The sequence below is a fragment of the Mytilus edulis genome, chromosome 2 (genome assembly GCF_963676685.1).
Source record: "Mytilus edulis chromosome 2, xbMytEdul2.2, whole genome shotgun sequence".
In the NCBI taxonomy this organism is placed as follows: domain Eukaryota; kingdom Metazoa; phylum Mollusca; class Bivalvia; order Mytilida; family Mytilidae; genus Mytilus; species Mytilus edulis.
Genome location: NC_092345.1, coordinates 82,305,254 through 82,326,415, shown reverse-complemented (window position 1 = coordinate 82,326,415; position 21,162 = coordinate 82,305,254). Strand labels below are relative to the sequence as shown.

At 31.2% G+C, this 21,162-nt stretch overlaps 1 protein-coding gene across 2 annotated transcripts in view; it reads left to right on the top strand.

Annotated features, from left to right (window-relative positions):
- The window catches only part of LOC139513143 (histone-lysine N-methyltransferase EHMT2-like), a 34,590-nt gene that overhangs the window by 9,959 nt on the left and 3,469 nt on the right, over positions 1 to 21,162 (top strand). For both annotated transcript variants that reach the window (XM_071301402.1, XM_071301403.1), the window contains exons 2-24: positions 1,846 to 3,126; positions 3,452 to 3,524; positions 4,434 to 4,490; positions 5,671 to 6,206; positions 7,525 to 7,656; positions 8,518 to 8,661; positions 9,084 to 9,274; positions 9,841 to 9,962; positions 10,610 to 10,676; positions 11,535 to 11,617; positions 12,275 to 12,381; positions 12,731 to 12,853; positions 13,098 to 13,199; positions 13,924 to 14,028; positions 15,622 to 15,737; positions 16,383 to 16,421; positions 17,045 to 17,215; positions 17,517 to 17,661; positions 18,067 to 18,144; positions 18,634 to 18,749; positions 19,148 to 19,234; positions 19,610 to 19,688; positions 20,535 to 20,710. In XM_071301402.1, the coding sequence (XP_071157503.1) occupies positions 1,846 to 3,126; positions 3,452 to 3,524; positions 4,434 to 4,490; positions 5,671 to 6,206; positions 7,525 to 7,656; positions 8,518 to 8,661; positions 9,084 to 9,274; positions 9,841 to 9,962; positions 10,610 to 10,676; positions 11,535 to 11,617; positions 12,275 to 12,381; positions 12,731 to 12,853; positions 13,098 to 13,199; positions 13,924 to 14,028; positions 15,622 to 15,737; positions 16,383 to 16,421; positions 17,045 to 17,215; positions 17,517 to 17,661; positions 18,067 to 18,144; positions 18,634 to 18,749; positions 19,148 to 19,234; positions 19,610 to 19,688; positions 20,535 to 20,710 (4,130 nt within the window). The remainder of the gene's footprint in view (positions 1 to 1,845; positions 3,127 to 3,451; positions 3,525 to 4,433; positions 4,491 to 5,670; positions 6,207 to 7,524; positions 7,657 to 8,517; positions 8,662 to 9,083; positions 9,275 to 9,840; positions 9,963 to 10,609; positions 10,677 to 11,534; positions 11,618 to 12,274; positions 12,382 to 12,730; positions 12,854 to 13,097; positions 13,200 to 13,923; positions 14,029 to 15,621; positions 15,738 to 16,382; positions 16,422 to 17,044; positions 17,216 to 17,516; positions 17,662 to 18,066; positions 18,145 to 18,633; positions 18,750 to 19,147; positions 19,235 to 19,609; positions 19,689 to 20,534; positions 20,711 to 21,162) is intronic.

Below are 21,162 nucleotides of genomic sequence, written 5' to 3'. Positions count from 1 at the left end.
AAGGCATTTATGCATCAAAACTGATTTGTGGTATGAGATTCTGTTCTCTACTGTCATCCATCCAAGCTGTTTAAACAGTGGAGCTGATGATGAAAGTGGATCAGCATCTAAAATAAGTCTTGCAGCCCTTTTCTGCAATTTTATTATTCTAACTAGCTCATTTTTAGCACAACCACTCCAAATAATACAACAATAATCTATCAGTGGGAGAATATAACCATTATAAAATAATAGCAACATATCCACTGAATTGCTTTCAACAGTGATGATGAAGTTGACCTCTAGTTCACAAACAAAGACATTGTATCTCTACAAGAAAAATCTTTATAAACTGTTTGAAGAATTAATGAAAACTTTGACTTATTTTTATCCTTTTCTAAATAATCCTGGAATAAAAGGTCAAATAACTCCACCTAACAAGGCCTTAGAAATTGTTTCAGATTGCAGATTTTGCATTTCAAAATTTTCTGACGGTAAAAGTTCAGGAGTAATAAAATTTATTCACTGAATGTCAACTTTAATTTATCTGAAAAAAAAACCAAAATATTTTCAAAACTCAAATGAACATTTGTGTGCTTTTGAGGTGCTCAGATGGCAGGAAATTGCATCTTATTTCGAAAAATTTTCTTGGGGGGGCATGCCCCCAAACCCCCCTAGCTAGTTCGGGTCGCGTTGCGGCCCTCACCGGTGATAGAGGTGGACTACCAGGACTACCCCAAATTTTTTCTTGGTAGTCCTGTGGACTACATCAACTCTAATGTTAGTGTCAAACCCTGATAAGTATTCGTCACTTGATATTTTTCGCTATATATTGTATATAAAACTACATTTTTTCAACAACAAAAAAATGGGTTGATTTTAAGCAAATTGGTACCAAAAGAAGCTGAATTGTCACAGGTTTATTTGATTATTTGGTTATATTTATTTTGTGAATTATTTTAATTATTTCACAAGATAAACTCAAATATTATTTTCTGGTCAGAAATTCGCTATATATTCAACCAAATTAAATCATAAAATTTATTGTACATGTATGTGTTCACATCATGAATAAACAAAAACACCTAAAGACAAAACAGTTTTTAACTAGTACCAAATAATTAAGAAAACATACTTTAGACAATTCTATGTCTTTTAAGGCCTTGTTGCTAAAAATCCAACCATCAATGCCCTCAAAATATTTTTTTGAAAAAATGTGTTTTATTATATATATATATATATAGCAAAAAAATGCAGGTGACGAATACTTTTGGCCAGGTACTAAACATATAACTAGATGAAGAGATAATGACTCCCTACATTTTATGTACATGTATAAATAATGAAAGATATGGAAAACAGGGATTCTTTATATTTTAAGTGCTCGTCTTTGTGAACACAGAATGAAAACTGATCATGTTTCATTATTCTTTAGTTTGTATTGTCTTTATGAAATACAGATGAATAAATTTACTCTTTTTTTTTTTGTTATCTGAAAAAAACCCACTTATTTACAAAAGGTGGTTAAATATTTTCAACAACAAAAAATATTTACCAGTACTTGGTACATGTATCTACGTACATGTACAATGATATAAAATATTTTCTGGATGCAAATATTTTCCTGTGCTTTCTGTGTAATAAATTCCTTAATTTCTGGCTACTCTGACAATAGCAAAGCCCATTTTATTGTCCTCTTAGCCAGTTAGCTGGTGCAAGTTGATAATTACTGGCTTAAATATCTGTTCAGTGTTGGTTCCAGATAGAAATAGACTTTAGTGAAAAGGAATAATGATGGGTAACATTAAAATGGTGCTTTTAATTTGATATTACATTCTATAACAGTAATTTTGTTTTGTTTTGTAGAATGATGTTGTGAAAGAAAGGTTGATAAATGGCAAGTCCGCCATGAAGGAAGGAAATGAATGTATAAATGGTGAAATAAATGGCTTGAAAAATGATGTTAATAAGACAAAAACTCTTAATTTATCAGATATTAAAAACGGTTCATGTGGTATTCAGGAAAAGCTGAATGCTGTTAAGACAAAACAAACTGAATCCTCAGAAAGAATTACAAATGATAAGCCTGATGGTGATTTACATACTGTGTTAAATGGTAAAATTCCTAATTCATCAAGGGAAACAACTCCCTCAGACAATTCAAGAGAGTCTACACCTATTTTAAAAACTTCTAGAAACAGTTCAAGAAATAGTACACCAGTAGGTGATACAAGGTGTAATACACCAACAAATACAAGTAATATGGACAATAAAGAAGAGAATGCCAAGGACACAAGTGTTTCTGTTAAACCTATAACAAAGATGCCTAAAGCTCGCAAATCAGCACTTCCCATTTCAAAACAATCGCAGGACATTGTTGCTAAAAACTTAGGACTGCCTCCATCAAACTTAACAGTAAAGCTTCCAGATTTTGATAATCCTATCAAGTTGAATTCTAGTATGCTTGAAGAGTTAAGCAACTTGGGTCGGAGCAATAAATCTAAATCTCTTGGAGGACAGAGAACAAGAGCATCAATGGGTGGATCATTGAATCCACCAAAAATAATGCGTCAAAGAGCTACAATGGGGAGTTCCATGGGGAAAAGTGCTAAACCTCCAAGTAAAATGCCAAAATTATTTCCTAGTGTGGAAAAAGAGCCAACAAGTTCAGAAATTGTAAAAGAAGAATCAAATGTGAATAATTCATCTGATCTGCCTAAAACTGAAGGATCAAAATTGCTCAAAATAAGATCTCATAAGCGTAAGAAACGTATGGGAACATATAAATTACCTCTTGAAAAGAAAAAGAATAAAACTGTAAAAAAGAAGGAAAAATTAGATGGGGAAGATGAAGAAATTGAAGAACACATTATTTCTGTGAAAGAGGAAAAACAGGATGATAGTTTTATAACAACAGACAATAGAGACTGTTCAATGGACAATGAAAGTTTAGAAAATAGTTTATTACGGACTCCCAAAGATTCAGGAAAGACTATTGCTCATAGGACTAAAAATACCTTGGGTAGTACACGCCAGGGCAGGACCCCACCTAGTGCAAAGACTCCACCAAGTTCAAAAAAATTACATGAACATAAAGGAAAGCCTATAACAGAATATTTTTCAGTTAAATCTCCAAACTCTAGTCAAGTAAGTTTTAAACTGTTCAACTTCTTCAAAGAAGATTTCTTTGCCGGTATTGAATATTAAATTTAAAACATCCCTGTTTTAAAAAAAACAAATTTGTTTCTTTTTCATTTACAATAAATATAAATAAAATGTAACAAAAACACTAGAAATTACCTTTTCCTCATATGGAATAAAAAAATAAAGTCAATATTTAATAGTGGTTATAAGTATTCCACAATACCTACACATTGATAAAAAAGTTTTAAATATTTTTACATGACTATTGTTAGCTGACTTTTACAGTGTATATTGCCTTTTTAACATGTCAATGTATTTTTGGTTTCAGACTAATGGGAGAACCTGTGACGATTTAGAAAGTCTAGAAAGTAATGCTGGAGTTCGAAAAAGAAAGAAAGAAGGTTAGATAGAATGAAATTCAAAACAGTGTGGCTGTGGCCATTGATTGACACATTAAATTCATCCAGTGACCGGGACAATTTACACATTTGTCTGTAACGACCACTGTTTACGACGTACCTACGATAGACATTTCAACTGTGGGGTCACCAAAGGTTTCTTAACGCCTTTAATTATAAAATAATTCAAAAAATTAATCAGGAGTAACCTTTATGTTTTGATTTATATAATTGATATAAATCCATGTTTTGATTTATATAATTGATATAAATCCAAACATCGTGTTATATCTGATTAGTTTTTCGAATTACTTTATTAAGGTGTTGAGAACCTTTGGTGACCCCATAGTGTAAGTGTCTTTAAAAAGTACATAGTGAGCAGTGGTCGTTACATAGAAACGTTCACCTAAATTGTCTCAGTCAATGGATGAATTTAATGTGTCAATCAATGGCCACAGCCACACTGTTTTGAATTTCATTCTATGTATATATTTGATGTAAACAACTGTCCTGAAAACTTGGTGTCTTATGTTCTATCAAAAATCTGCACCAAATAATATTTAAGGAACATAAAATTGATTTATTTTATTCACTTAAAAAAAATGAACAATTGAATTTTTACATTTTCATTTGTTAACAAATTGTGGTCAAACTAGGTCATTGAAGTGAATTTTAAAAGGTAGAGGAAACCTTGGAAAAGGAAAAAAGTTGTCCAATAAAGAAGAAAGGGGCAATGAGAAGCAACCAACATTTTTTCAACTTTAAAAAAAATGTCCTATCAATGAGGTCAATGCTCTTTTTATTGCAATTTTCAACCTGAAATATACATATGTAATTGTCATTACAATACCATAATATGAGACCTCATGCCATGCAAATGAGTTATGTAGAATATCTTAATTTTTCTTTCAGATGAAGATGATCATATAGAAAGTAATAGCACAAAGTTAGATCCAAATTGCACAACAGGTATGGTGTTATTGTTTAAAGTATTTCCTGTGATAATCGGCTATTTTACTGTTTAACCTCACTGATGTCAAAAGCATGGCAGCTACATATTGTGTCAAGTTAACCTAATCCTTATTGATATACTAGTTTTCCTTGTGATAAATGTGGAAGGAGGCATGACATAAGTAATATTTTTAAGGAAACAGGAATGTAAAAAATTGAGAAAATTCAATATCAAGCAGTTTTATATGTTTGAACCGTTGTAAATTGAAAAATTTTCATTTTTCTAACCTATACCATAAACCAGACTAGTCTATTGGTAATTCCATTCACTTTGATCCCTTTAATTTTATACCCCACCTACGATAGAAGAGGGGCATTATATTTTTATACGACCGCAAAATTGTTCGTCCGTTCGTTCGTCCACTGAACATAGAAAATGATGGTGCCAGTTTCAGGTTAAAGTTTTTGGTCAAGTTAGTTGTTAATGAAGTTGAAGTCCAATCAACTTGAAACTTGGTACACATATGTTACCTATGGTATGATGTTTCTAATTTTAATGCCAAATTAGATTTTTATGCCCTTTATGCCCCACCTAGGATAGTAGAGGGGCATTATGTTTTCTGTGCGTCCATTCGTCCCGCTACAGGTTAAAGTTTTTGGTCGAGGTAGTTTTTGATGAAGTTAAAGTTCAATCAACTTTAAACTTATTACAGATGTTCCCCATGATATGATCTCTAATTTTAATGCCAAATTAAAGTTTTGACCCCAATTTCACAGTCCACTGAACATGGAAAATGATAGTGTGAAGTTCAGGTTAAAGTTTTTGGTCAAGGTAGTTGTTGATGAAGTTGAATCAACTTGAAAGTTAGTAACGTTTCCTATGATATGATCTTTCTAATTTAAATGCCAAATAAAAGTTTTGACCCCAATTTCACAGTCCACAGAACATGGAAAATGATAGTGTGAGTGGGGCATCCATGTACTATGGACACATTCTTGTTTACCCAATTTCATGGTTTATTGAACATGGAAAATGATAGTGCAAGTGGGGCATCTGTGTACTTTTGACACATTCTTGTTTTAGTAAAAATTTAAGTGATTAACTCTGAATTATTTGAATAAATGAAGTATTTAGTTAGAACTTACCAAGTGAGAACCCTGACATAATATTAATTCTTCGGAGCTTTATTTATTACAGGTAAAAAGAAACGGATAGAAGAACCAAAGACTTCCCCTACAGCAGCAGTTACTAAATCCACATCAATGCCAACGCCCACTAGTATGAGATCAATACTGCCTAAATCTATAAAGCCTCTTGTTGCATTCCCTCAATCACAAGGCAGTAGTCCAGTTTTATTGACAATGTCAAATCCAAATACATCACAATCTAATTTGTTAGGAAATCAACAACAGGTCATTTTATTATCACCAAACATTTCACAGCCATTGGTTACTGTGTCTCAACCGCTCATAGCATCTACATTTCCACTAATTTCCAATCCTATGAACTCTGTAGGACTACCTCCATTGGATCCTCAGCCAGGTCCAGATAGTTTTGCCTCATCAGCTTCTGACCAGGCACCAGTTTTACACAAGGTTATTCCACAGGATATGGAAGGCGTTAATGATACTGAAGCCTCAAAAGATTCCCTGTCAGTTTCAAGTGAAACCAGCTATCCTGTTACACCACCCAAAACTCCTGATGACCAACTGAGTGAAGATTCTTCAATATCTGTAAGTATCAAGAAAGACAAAAAAAAAGGTTATTTTCAGAAATGCAGAACATTTTGCCATGTTATTCCTAACGCTTAAAATTTGATAGCCTTTTAAAATTGTTAAGTATTGTTTGAAAGCAGTACATAACATAAATCTAGCATTCATCTAATTTCAGACTTTACAGTAGTTTTTGAACTAAAATTACACATCAAAATTATACATGCTTTTCTTTTTGTTCAAATGGCAAATAGAGAACTAGATGTACAGTGATGTGCATTACACTGGACAAGGTGAATGCACCACATTTCTAATGTCTTTTGATTGATGTTAGGTGAAATATTTGGAAAGCAAAGATCCAGCAATTTTTTTAACAAGAAAATTTCAAAAAGTTGGCTTCTTCAGTCTTCAAGTATATTTTAGACCATAAACTTCATTTCAAAATTCATCCATTGATAACTTGAAAGGACAAATGTCATTGTATACAGGTACTAGATTGTCCTGAATAAAAAGATATATAATATTTAGATCAAACATTTAAAATTATAACATTACAATTCGTGGTTTACAGTTGAAAAAGAAAATTTATTCAAATACATAAAAAAAAGACTTCGACATTTATGCTTGCAAACACCAAAAAATGATTTTGTTGTACCTTTTTACAGTCTTTAGTTCAGCTAAAGTGTTAATAAAAAATTGAATTTCTAGCAGCAACAACAGCAGCCTGTTGGCTTTCCTACTTTTATGGGTGTATGTTATAAGGAAGTAAGTTGATGCATATGATTGTTGTACATGATCCCTCTGTTGTACAAACTGTTGTATATTGCTGTGGGTTATGTAGTTCAGAAAAACTGTGATTAAGCATGACTGATTCAATGTATTGATACCAAATATATTTTATTATTTTTGTTGATGTTTCCTGATTGAAGTGAATTTCAGAAGTAAAAAATGTTGTAATATTTTGTAAACTATATTTTTGCATGGAATTAAAGTATGCAAAGAGCATCAGAAATTGGTGTTTTTGATATTTTCCTGTTTTCCAATACATTTTTTTCATCATATAATGAATTGCTGTAAAGACTCAGTTGTGTACCAAGAAATGATGGAAAGTTATCTATATTTAGTCCAGAAACTATCAATGGCTATGTTTGTTTTTTAAGCCATAAGTTCCAGTTTATTATCTTCTAAATAATGAAAAGAAAAATATAATATATATATAAGGACATGATTGTGATAACTGTTTGTGGCCAAGTTTTTGTTTTCTAATATACATTGAGTATGCTAAAGTTGTATTTATAACACCAGAGAACAAGCACTATATGTATTATATCTATTGTAGGCTCCTTCAGGACCAACCCCTCCAGACAAAGATGTAATACCTTTGTGTTGTTGTAAAATAAATGGTGCTAGTTTCAAAAAGCTTGGTTCAACTGTGACATATTGCCAAGCTCTAGATTCAATGGATTGCAAGGTATGAACATATTATTCATTAGAGTTTCTAGATGTATTGTTACTGGGAAAAATTTTAACCAATTTTGCAAACATTTAATTTTGTTTTTCTGTTATATAGATTATAAATGTACTGACATTTAATCCAGTGTTTCATTCATAGTAAATTCTGCTTATTAAGGTCCTTGCATCAAGGATTAGGAATCCCTATAGTTTTCAATTTGTTTATTTGTATAAGTCAATAAAATGTTTTTGAATAATTTTGAGCCTGTAATATACTTGATATAAAAAGAAAGTTTACAATTTTACAATGTCTTGATTCAGTTATTTTAAAGTTGATAACTTAACTTATCGTCCTTCCCTACGCCTATATCACACTGCTCTGTCGCTCCGTAATTCTATCAAGACTTCAAAACGAGACCAGGCATTTTCAGCGACGTCACAATGTGAGAGGAGAAGTTATCAGCGACTTCAAAATGCGAGAGGAGACGTTATCAAGCTTGCTTTCGTCAAACGTAAAACTGTCTTAGGGAGAGGGAAAAAGACCATTAATAGAACGATAAACTGATAATCGGGTTTTCTACGTATAGATATCGTAAAATATCAGCCGCTCGATAGAATGTGAAACTTTTTTAGCTCGTTCGCTACGCTCACTTGCCAAAAAGGTTCACATTGTGGCTCGCAGCTGATATTTTACAATATCAATGTGTAGAAACCCGATAATCTATACAAATCTTTTCCTTTAAAGTTTTGATGAGTAAGGTAGACCTCTCTGATCCACTATTGTGTTCACATTAAATGTTGATTTTCAATACTTTGTACAATAACTGTTCCAGTTCTTGTTGTGATACATGTCTTAATAGCTTTTCTTCTTTTGATTCAGGTTATGGGTTGCTGTAATAAAGTGACAAACTATCAGTTAATACGACCCGGTGTCAAAATTCCGTTCATGGCAATATGTGAAGCTCATAGAAAAAGGCTGAGGTTACATGCTTGTTGTCCTGGCTGTGGTCATTTCTGTACACAGGTAAGATTTTTTGTTATATCAACAACATTTATATTAACTTTTAAAAGAAACAGGCTTTTAACAAACATAAAATCTTAGGTTCTGAATTAGTTGTTTTCAACACACATGTATTTGGCAATAGAAAAAAATGTTTATTTATCTATGAAAGGGATAAGGAAATTGTATCTAAAAAATAGTGATGCATCTTTGCCTTAGCTCTTTCTAAACCACCAACTGGGTTTCATTGAAAATGACATAATTATGTCTAACTTATGATTTGATTTTTAGAAATTCTTCAATCCCCCCTTGAGCAATTTTCAACGATTCAAATAGTATACAGGTTATAGGACTACGTATATTATTTTGTAAATTTTTTTACTTGCTTCTACCTTTACATAACTCACAGACTTTCATAGTAAGATAGATTACTGTTCTCTTTACAGGGGAAGTTTTACCAATGTAGAAAAGAAGGTGCCCAGTCAGTACATTATTTTCATCATCAGTGTCAGGTGGTACGGAATGGTAAATATTTCTGTCCTCACTGTGGGGAAGAATCTCATCAGGTTGAAGTCAGCATTGAGCTGGAAGAGCCAAGAGTTGTGTCCATGGTTGAAGATAAATCAACAAAAGCATCGTAAGTATATTGGTTTTTAAAAGAAAATGATTCGGTATGAAAGAATTATGTGTTATTTCATCTGTAACTTTATTATAATATGATTTACTGTTTTAAAGCTGGCAAGCAATTACTTACAAAGAATTCTATTACCTAATGAACATGAAACTTGTGACACATATTTCTCAGCTTAATTATAATAAGGATTTGTTTATAAATTAAATTATAAATTATTTTATGATACAATGTATGTGACTTCTGATCTGCCAGGTAATCTCTTCCTGTTTGACAATACTTGAAATATAATGATGCCAACTGAAAGACTATGTAATGTTATGATTGGCACCATAACCCCCCTATACCTACACTGGGCATAGTATTTTTGTTGCATTTCCAAGTTTGGATTTTGACTTAATTTCCTAGCTCCTGGAACACAGAAATTAATGGTGAAAGTTAGACAGAGAGTCCTGTGGACATTTTCTGGTTGCTTCTTTATAGTCTGCTGTGAAAGTTGTGTTCTTCTGACATCGTAGAATTTTTTTTCCATCACAAAACTGGTTTTAAAGAATTTTTTTTATGTTTAACAGAAGCAGAGAAAGAGCCAGAATGGGTCTAGGATCAAAGTTTGCTGCTGCATCAGATAAAGATGATGAGGAATCGGCAACAGCCAGTTTTAAACTGTCTGGGTCAGAAAAATTTATATCAACCGGTGAGTTTAGAATGTCTGATATTTTGGACAGCTACAGTTATATGTACTAATTAAAGTGCTGGATTTTGGCCTATTGAATTTAGATTGGAAAAGATGGCTGCAATTTTAAATTCGTGGTCATAAGAAATAACTTAATTCAGACCTAATGTGGATTGCAAAAACATAAACACATGATTGTAAAAATTTGTATCCAAGATGATTAAGAAGTTGAAGCACCAGTCAATAGAAGTCATGTTTGCTTCTGTACTTTCTTCCACTATTTATTAGCCTGTTGAGGTTTCTCCATCAAATATCTATTTGCAGATCAATAGGAATAGAATCGAGATTCCAGTACTTGTTAATGATATCTATACATAGTTGTTATGTTTTAAGGTTGAGAAAAGTAGAAGTCAGATTTTCTTCAAACTTTTAAAAATTAGTAAGAAATGAGAGCCTCTGGTTTCTGTGTTTTTTTTCTAGATTTATTTTGTTTCATTTTACTAGAGTTAATTAGGTTCATTATTGTAAAGGTATGACACTCTTATTTGATATTCTTTGAGGGATTTTCATGAGAACATTTTTGGTAGGTATTTATAGGATTTGCTGGGAATGATTATGTGTGTATAATACATCAACATTTGGGTTATATTCATATTTTTATTTTGTAGGTGGTATATCAATGGGACCAGAAAAAACTTTATTGGAAAGAGTGCTTAAAAGTATGATGCAAGAAAGGTAATCATGTATTCTTAAAAAGTATGACTGAAGTAATATGTTATTGTTTGCCACCACTAGAGGGTGAATCACTAACTTAGTTGGAATATATCTTCAATGATAATGCTACAAATTTAAATTTGTAGATCTTGGGATAATGTTTCAATTCTGATATGAGTGTCCGCTGTATATATTGAGTGCTGCTTAAACTTCATTGATTATTGGTTCCAACTAGAAGGCTATGTGTTTCACAAACAAGGTTGAAATCTGTAGGTCAATGTATGGTCAAGTTCAAAATCTTTTTTTAATATTTTAATATGTACAAAACTTAAGATATTTGGTATTAATGCCAATTAAACCACTTGGTACATACTAAAAAATCAAAAGCAAGATAAAGATGTGAACAACAGGTTGCAGTAGGTTTCATTGTAGTAGGTTATAAAAGGTCACTGGATGATCAACAATTCAAAAAAGAAAAAAAACCAACAGCTCATATTCATGTGTATGTGTCACAACTAGGTCAGATATCCTTATGGATATATAATACTGAATATTTATATATTATTGAATTTTATTTGAGCCGAAGTTGCAAGTATTTGAAGAATTGTGTATGATGCATTTTTGATTAACTGAAGATGTAAGACTCCTGTCTGAACTAGACTTTTAAAAAGCCAGCAATAAAGTTCTTTAGCAGAGGACATATGAAAAGTTTGTGGACCTTTTGTGTAGTAATTTGTACCCCTGGAGATAGGAAATTGACATACACTGGGATCCAGAAGTTTTTCTTGTTGCAAAGCAGAATTTTGTTAACATTGAAATATCAGATTCATGGAATCTTGTTCTCATTCAATAATTGAATAATAATTTTTCTCTTTGCAGACCTAAAAAATATAGAAATATGTCTAAATATCTGTATAATGCTGCCTATGAAGCTGACATAGAAAAAGTTATGTATATGCTGGGTAAGTTTTAATATTATTCATTCTACAAGTTTTTTTCAAATAAGTAACCATTACAGATGACATTGTAAGGTAGGCATCCAATTTATTTGCAGATTTTATTGTTAATATAAAACTTGATAAAAAACTGAATTTACTGTTATTGCATACATAAATGGACCAGTAACTCTTTCAAAAAGTCTTAAGCTCAACCTGAAAGTAATTTAAACTGAATGGTTTATGCTTTAAGGAAGAATACTTATTCCTGTCAAATGTAATAAAACTGCAGGATGACAATGTGGAGATTCAGTAGTTCTGGAACCTGAACATGTCGACCATTTTTAAAACATTTATCTGTCCATATGCAGTCTTTTGTTTTCTTTTACTTTTTGAAATCTGAAGGTTTTTTTAAATAGGGGTGTTGCAGATGACATTTCAAAAGTTTCAAATAATTGCATTTTGGCTTGACCCTAGCCAATTTCTTTAAGATTTGTTATACTTGTTCATACCCTTAACAAGTAGTCTTGCATCTGCAGAAAAAAATGCTTCAAGAAATGGGTTTAGTGGTAAAGAAAATTCATATTTTTGTGTGGATTGAACTACATGTAGATTACTTTTACATTGAGGCACTGCTTAAAATTGTTTTAAGGTGTTCATAATAAAAATGAATAATATTTTTAGAGGATGGACAAAATCCAGATGATGTGTATGAGGAATATGAAAATCAGACAGGATTACATGCTGCAGCCATATCAGGGAGCTTAATTATACTGCACATACTTGTACAGGTAGAGTAGATCAAACTTAAAATTTTATGATATGTCACCACCTTCAAAATGTGTATTTTAAAAAGAAAAAAACTCATATTTCATGTTTTAAAAAAAAATCTGTTGTTTATTTTTATTCTAAATAGTTTGAAAAAAGCAACAATTGAAGATGAACATTTAAAAGCTCTTGGGTGTTATTACCAACTGAATTTAAAAAAAAAACTTTTTTCACTTATCTAAAATTTATACAATACTTAAAACACACAGGTTATTTAGTGCTGTTATCCTTTACTTATACTGTTGATATAAGAATGTTCAATCACACATAATAAAACAATAATTCTTATTTCTGTCTTGTTCTATTATGCAGGCTGGAGCTTCAATTAATGTTACAGATCAGTTCCTGAAAACTCCATTGATGTATGCAGCTGAAAATAATCATGAATCTTTAGTGAAATACTTACTGAAGATTAAAGCAGATGTGAATGCAAGGGTAAGATTTTTCAATAAATATATTTTATCTTCCCAATTTTTTTAAACGTAAACCATATGAATTCTTGTTCAAAATATTGATATGTATAATTTTTAGTTAAAATTGGCTATAATACTAAATGCACTTAAATGTCAAAAGTTGTTTAATTATGCATGTTGTTTGCTTTTTGCCATGTTTTCTATCTAAGGCAGATGATGGTATGACTGTGATAAATGTTTGATTTTTGCCATGTTTTCTATCTAAGGCAGATGATGGCATGACTGTGATACATTATGCTGCAAAGGCTGGACACAATAATGTGATAAAAATCCTGCTGGACACAGGTGAAATAGATATTAATATACAGGTAAATAACATGTGCATACTGACTTTAATAAATGTAGGTGAGAATTAAACATCAATAAGACAGCAATGAAACAACAAAACAGACTGCTGTCAGCATACAATCAATAAACAAACAAATTTCCTTAGAATTTCTACTGAAGTCAATGAAATTTTGTGTCCTGGCTTTGATATTTGATGACCATTATGTTTTCTGGTCTGAGTCTGTCCTGCATTAGGTTAAAGATTTGGTTAAGGCAGTTAATGACAAAGTTGCAATCATATCAACCTTGAACTTAGTACACATGTTAATTATGATATGAACTTTCTAAATTATATGCTATGGTTTTGATACCCAATTTCATGTCTAATGAACATGGATATGTTATGGTTGAAAAACCAGTTCATTCTCAGGTTAAAAAATGGTTAAGATAGTTTACCATGAAGTTGTCAGACCAACTTGAAAGTTAGTACATTTATTTATTTTTATGTGAACTATGAATAATATAAGCCAAATTACAATTTTCACCAAAATTTCATGTTGAACTCAACAAGGAAATAGAAAGTGCAGCAGCAAGTGGGGCATACATAGTGTATATTTAATATATACAAATTTACATAGAAACTAAAAAGGGATATGCTCAGCATAACAATTTTTGCAACTTCTTGTTTATTTATGTTTGAAGCCACAAAATATTTTGTTTAATCTAACAGAAATAGAAATTACGAACATTTTATTAACATTACAGGATGATGGTGGCTGGACTCCCATCATCTGGGCATCAGAACATAAGTTAGTTTCTACAGTTAAATTTCTTCTCAACCAAGGAGCTCAGTCCACACTAAAAGATAAAGTAAGCACTATTTGTATATGGTGGGGGATGAAACCTGTATTGTTGAATGTAAATTATAATGATATTTTGAATGCAATATGAAAATTTAACAGTTTAACTTTGCAAATGTAATTTTTTTTTTTAAAGTAGTCATCAGGGATCTCCATGGCCTGTTTAACGATGGAGCCCCGCCATCGTTCAAATGTCTTGCGCCATCGTCAAATGACTCGCGCCATCGTTAAATTGTCTTGCGCCATCGTTAAATTGTCTTCCGCCATCGTTCAAAACTTCATCGTTTTTTGTAGCCCGACGCCATTTTTTTTATCAATTATAATCAAATGCATGTAATTGCATAACCCTTAGGCTTTTTATGTTATAATCCAATACAGTTCTAACGCCTGAGGGATATCCGGATTAAGATCGCTAATTACTTGTACCTGAGCTTGTACAGGTAGATCAACAAACCAGACAGGAGAATACTATCTGAGGATAGACGATCCATTTGAAGTAATCAACTAAGTTTCAGCAAATGATTATGATCATTTAGATTAAATTAATAAATTAATAAATTAATCCAGTTACAAAGAAAACAGTTTAACAAGTCGAACACGTGCTTTATTTTGACTTACGCAATCAGCATCCCCCTTTTTAAGAAGTACAAAATAAGACGCAAAACAGTAAATATTATTTCATCGCAAATAACTCGAGTACTGCTGTAACGATAAGTTAGAATTACTTTAAAAGTTTAAAAGTAAAAACTTAAATATTTCCTGTAAAGAAATATCGTATCTAAATTCCGAATTTATTTCGTATATTACAATCAAATTGATACATCCGCGTTTCCGGTTTCTATTCAGACTCGAAAGATGCATGTTGCACAGCATCAATTTTTCCAGATAAAGTCATTAAAAACCTTTTCATTTGTCAACGTTTGCTTTACAAATCTCTTTAACCTTTTACATAACCCGTACGAATTGTTTTGTTGTTGCTGCAAATCAGCCATACCGGTAATGGGCTCTGAATTTGACAGTGTCCACGAAAAATAAGCTCCACATCAGATGATTTTTAACCCCCATAACAATTACCAAAAATAAAAGAAATCTGCATGGGGACCTTCATGACAGCTTTTGGTCATTCTCGACTAAGGGGGGACCATGAAGACTTGGCATTTGAATGGTTAAAAACGGCAATAAATGAAAATATTGATACTTCTAATTCTATAATGAAAATTCAAATAAATATAATTTAAATAAGCAATGAATTAGCATGTTCACCATTCCTTGTATGGAGGGATAAAATACTTCCGATCGCGCTACACTGTACAGCGTAGACAAGGTTTGTAATGGTGAAAGTTCCTCCATGGTTTAATTTTCATCCATGGAGATCCCTGAGTCATGTCTTCAAAGTTTGTATAACAGTTATATCTATTATAATGCAATACCAGTATAAAAAATATTCACTTAAACATCTTTTTTGCTCATTCCATTAAGATATTGATTCAAAATACCCTTTGTAGCTAAAGTGTACCCCAGTATTGAAAATGAAATAATATTTTTTCTCCAATAAATTCAGTTTTTTTTTTTCTAAACATAGAAAAATGTGTATCTATTTCAGGAAGAAAACACTAGTTTACATTGGGCAGCATATTCAGGCAGTGTAGATATTTGTGAAATGTTTTTAAATGGTGGCTGTACATTAGATGCCCCAAACGAACATGGAGATAGACCACTGTAAGTTTTGTAAGATTATATATGTGGGCACCACAGATGGGGGTTGTAGGGTTGTATAGATTAGTTAATATGTGTGTTAATTTACCATAATTCATAGGCAAAGTAAGGCTATTAAAAAATACAAGCCTAAAAGATTATTAGCTGTAGTCCACAAGTTGGTGTTAATAATCATTCAAGCTGTAAAGGACAACATCAAAAAATCAATGAAGGATAAAAAAAACTTAATTCAAATAGTTTGGGGTGGCTGCAAGTTTTGTTTAATTGACTTGGATTTTATATGTATCCTTATTGGTCAATCAATTTTTCCCAAATTAAGTTAAAAGGAGGGTAGGGGGGTCAGTGAAAAAACTATATGAATTAAATTTTTTATCCTACAATTATTTTTTGATGTCGTCCCTAAATAAAACCAATATAAACTAAATTAGAACGGTTTGTTACACATGCCTTTCTGTACCGTTTATTTTTGGTATTTCTCAAATCATACCTTTCTGTACTGATAATGACACTGCTGCTATATGAAATCTGGGCAGGGTTAAATATGTTTGCATATGTTTTTAATTTGAATCACCGGTATGAAATTTATAATCATTACATAACATAAATGGAATTCATTCTCAGTTAATTCCCGTTTTATATCTTTTTCAGACATATTGCAGCAAGACAGAATCACTATGAATGTGTTGTGTGAGTATTAAATGTGTTTGTTACTCTACAATACTCTTTATTTAGTAGTAACATCTGCACACAATACCTATAGCAATGTAATGTTTAGTTATTATCATTCCCAGCAAACTAAAGTTATATTCTTGAAAACTTAGTGTGTATAGCAAAATAATCTGCTAGTTGGAGTAAAGACCACAAATAAATTAGCATGATCAATATTGAAAATTAACCATCTTTTAAGTTTTCATACACTCAAATAAAAATGTTGATTTTTGGGCTAGTCTTCAAAATTACAATAGAATGTAAAATGTAAATACCAAAAAGTTTTTAACTAACCAAGCTCTAAAATTAGTTCAACATAACTGATTTAGTCAATTTACTGCGTACATCAGTTTTTATATGCACGTTAACAGAACGTATTATGGTATACAGTCGTCCATTGATTCAGCTTTTATACAAAATTTAATACCAAAACAGAATATGAACTTGGCTAGCAATTTGCAAACGATAAAGTTAAAATAAAGAAGAGAAATATAATTAGTTATACATAATATCAAACAATTGCTTCTCCATTATTTATAATATAGACGGATAAGGTTTTGTAAAAATAAATTAGACTAAGTATTTTTCTGTCTGTTTTGCAGGTTATTTTTAGCAAGAGGTGCTGATGTTGAGTTGAGAAATAGTGAAAATGACAGTCCAATACAGTGTTGTTTGGATGAGGACAGTCAAGTTTGTCTTGCTCTGAAAGTCAATAAACAGTTGAAAGGCTTTGCTGCTAGTCGTACTGGAAGAACAGAAAAATTAATTCACAGGTGATTACAGTAGATGTAAAATCTTTTCTCTTACTTGGATATATGGTCATATATAATAAGAGGAACTAGTCACTAGTTCTAAGGTTATAATTACTAAATATTTATTTTTTGACACAATATTCTTGTCTGCGCTTATAAATAAAAAGAATCATATCTTCAAACAGAACAGGGAAAAAATAAGTATGCTTGTGTCCTCTATATAGGGGGTATGAGGAATGTGAGCTTGCTCAATTAAGGTTCTTTTTTATTTAAATTAATGTTTTGGAGATGTTTTACAATATTATTTCTGTCTATATTACAGGGATGTGTCCATGGGTAGAGAGAACATTCCAATTCCTGTATATAATGGAACGGATGATGAACCTTTACCTACAGATTATCAGTATGTCACTGCCAATGTAGAAACTGCTGATCTTCATATAAACAGGACTATAAGTAGTCTCCAGGTAAAGTTTGTTGTCTTTTTTTATGCCTCACTTAGAGGTATTATGTTTTATTAACTATTAATTGGAGTTATTGCCCAGGAATGCCAATTTTTACCCCTTTGAGTGTTATAGCAGATCCTATAGTAGACAGAAACTACAAGTTATCAGCAGTACAATTTATTTAGAAAAGTTGCATGGCTCAAATCATCAGATAACTCTTTATAGTAGGTTATGATTTTTTCAATACTATATGCTGACTAGAATATTTTTTGATATATTTTTTCATGATAGCCTATACATAGCTTTGTCTATATGCATACTGTTAAATTTTGTGTTTAATGAGAAAAGTTATCAGCCAACACCTGTGTAACAATAAATAAGAATCATTATTCTGTAGTTGTTAAGAATGAGTTATTTTCTTTCCAGAGTTGTCGTTGTTCAGACGATTGTTCCTCTATGTATTGTGTATGTGGTAGAAACAGTATCAGATGTTGGTATGACAAGGTAAGATAGAGTCAATATGACAGGAATGCCTATAATATGTTATAAACGAAATTGATCTGAAGCTCATGCTGGTATACAGCAAAAATCAGCAAACCTGGTAATTTGTAAAAGTACAAATAATAATTTTGTCAAGAAAAACACTGTTATAAAAATCAAACTCGTGGACTATGGACTGGATTGTATTCACCTTAGCAGAACATATATTTGTTCAAAAAATATGTCAATCGCCTAATATCAATTCATATTTGGTCAGCAGCTTCGTGGTGATGTATTGTAACATTGAGTACTTTTTGAATCTGTTGAATACATAGAGTTTATTTTCTGATAATTTGAAATACAAGTGGGGCTTAAATGAGCATTGCATAACATACAGTCTTATTACATAAGAATTGCATAAAAAAAACTAATGTTGGCCTTAGATAATTATTTACTATTGTAGATTTCATAATAGAATAAAAATAATACATTAAAAATATTTTTCTATTTTAGACATATCATTTAGTGCCAGAATTTAACATGTCAGAGCCTCCATTGATATTTGAATGTAATGTTGGATGCAGATGCTGGAGTACTTGTAATAACAGAGTCGTTCAGAATGGAATTTCGTAAGTTTTGACATTGTCTGTTACATACTAAATATTAATATGTCATGTATATGATATGAATATTTAGAGAATTATTTCAAGTAAAAATAAATGGAAATATATATTAAATGAAGCAGGCAGCTGGGGTATATTGTTTTACCTCTATATGACCCTCTGTCTGTCCTATTAAATTTGGTATCGTTTACCTCAGAAACTACAAATTAGAGCTTCCTGGGATTCGTCATCAGTCCTCATATAGAAATGTTATCCCATGTAATGCAGTTTCAGATTCACCAATCTCCAACATCCTGTTTTGGATACATATATATTCTTACACATATTTGCCATGTTCTAAGTTTTTGTCACATTTTTTGAGGAATCTTCATAAAGTAATACAAAAATACAAAATTATTTTTCAGATGCCGAATGAAATTAATTAGAACTGATGGTCGTGGCTGGGGAGTTATTACTCTGTTAGATATACCCAAAGGATCTTTTATTTGCGAGTAAGTATGCCTCATTTTCATAGTTTATTTTTCAAAAATGTTGAGCATTTGTGAGTACGTCAAATGTGTAACTAAACAAACTCATGCCAATAATTGAAATATTTGTTTTACCAATTACCAATCAATTTAACTGAGTAACTCAGTAAAAGAATTGTGATCAGTTATATAAAGGAATGGTAGATAAAAGTCACAAATACTTCTTACAACTAAAACGTTCTTTAGCTTATTGTAACTGCTGATTTAATAACTAGGTCAAGGTACATCAAATTTTAAAACATTAGCATCAAGTAATGGTATTTTAATGCATAAACATTAAATTAAATTAGTTGAAAATAAAAATAAAAGATAATTTAAAACATTATTATGTAATTTCAGGTATATTGGAGAATTGTTATCTGATTCTGAGGCAGACAGCAGAGAAGATGACTCCTACTTATTTGACCTGGATAACAGAGTAAGGTTATGTTAGATAATCTTAAACACTGAATGATAAAAATCAAAAATCTAGACTAAATACAATTGAAAAATTTGAGTAGCTTTCTTAGTACCATGGCTAAAATCTTCACAATTTTTGAATGTATGGTACCTGACTTTGTTTTTAGTAAAGCAGGGAGTAAGGTACATATAAAAATGTTTTAACTTTTGTATTATGCCTGTCTTTAGTGGAACGTATTTATAGATTAATGTTGAACATCTCAACGAGATTGATTTTCTTGCTTGAGCCGGGACGGCGTTACCAAGAAAAGCAATAGAGTTGAGATGACCAATGATAATCTGTTTATCGCTATTTTACTTATGCCGACGTTGTCAATTTCATTTGAATTTTTATTAACAATGCCATGTGCCTCTTTAGTTTCTAGCAATAATTCTCCATCTCAAGCAAGTAGCATGATACATGTATAAAAATTATCACAAAAAAAGATCAAAGGAAAAATGCACAAAATAGCGATAATATGGTATATCAGTTTAAACGCATTTTTTACATGACATGCACTAACTAAATTATGCATCATTCAACTAACTTAAAACTGTATTGATTGGATTCATGAAAGTAAGCTAGATTTCAAGTAATAAAAAATATTCTGATTTTTAACTTGCTCAAGGATTTATTCCAAGTTTTTTCTATTGGGTCATTCCAATGACAACTTATTTGAAGACCTCTACAATATTCCATTGTATGCTTGCAACAGTTTAAATATGTGTATGATAGAACATATAATATGGACCTGACACAGCTATTTATTAGAAAGACTAATACCAATAAAGTATGGTACATATAAATTATTTTTCCTATTTTCAGGATGGTGATACCTACTGTATTGATGCACGTAGATATGGTAACATCAGTAGATTTATTAATCATCTCTGTGAACCAAACATCATTCCAGTTAAAGTATTTGTGGACCATCAAGATCTGAGATTTCCTAGAATCTGTTTCTTCTCATCGAGGGATATCAAAGCCAATGAGGAATTAGGGTAAAACTCTTCATTCATTTATTTAAACAGCTTGCTGACATAACTTATAAAAGTTCTAAAATAAATCACAATGATTAGGGATATTGGTGTATTGTAACACTAAATTTTTAAAGGTGTAATACCACCAGCGATTTTCCTCTATTAGTCTTTGTTAAATTTGCACTTTTAAAAAAATTGTGCAGAATTTGTCTTTGTTTCAAATAAAGAAATACTTGGCCTGAGTAAAGTTTTATCCTGTCCAGTTCTACAGAAAAAAATTAACATAACATTTCATTGCATATAAGAAAATAACCATCACTGGAAGTTAACCAATCAAATATACCCCCTTATTTAACATGTGTACAAGATTTAGTAACCATGAAACCTCAAGTTTACAAAATATTCTATAGAAACCCCAAATAAAAAAATAATGGTGCTTTGAAAAATATATATGTATATGAAACAGAAATGTT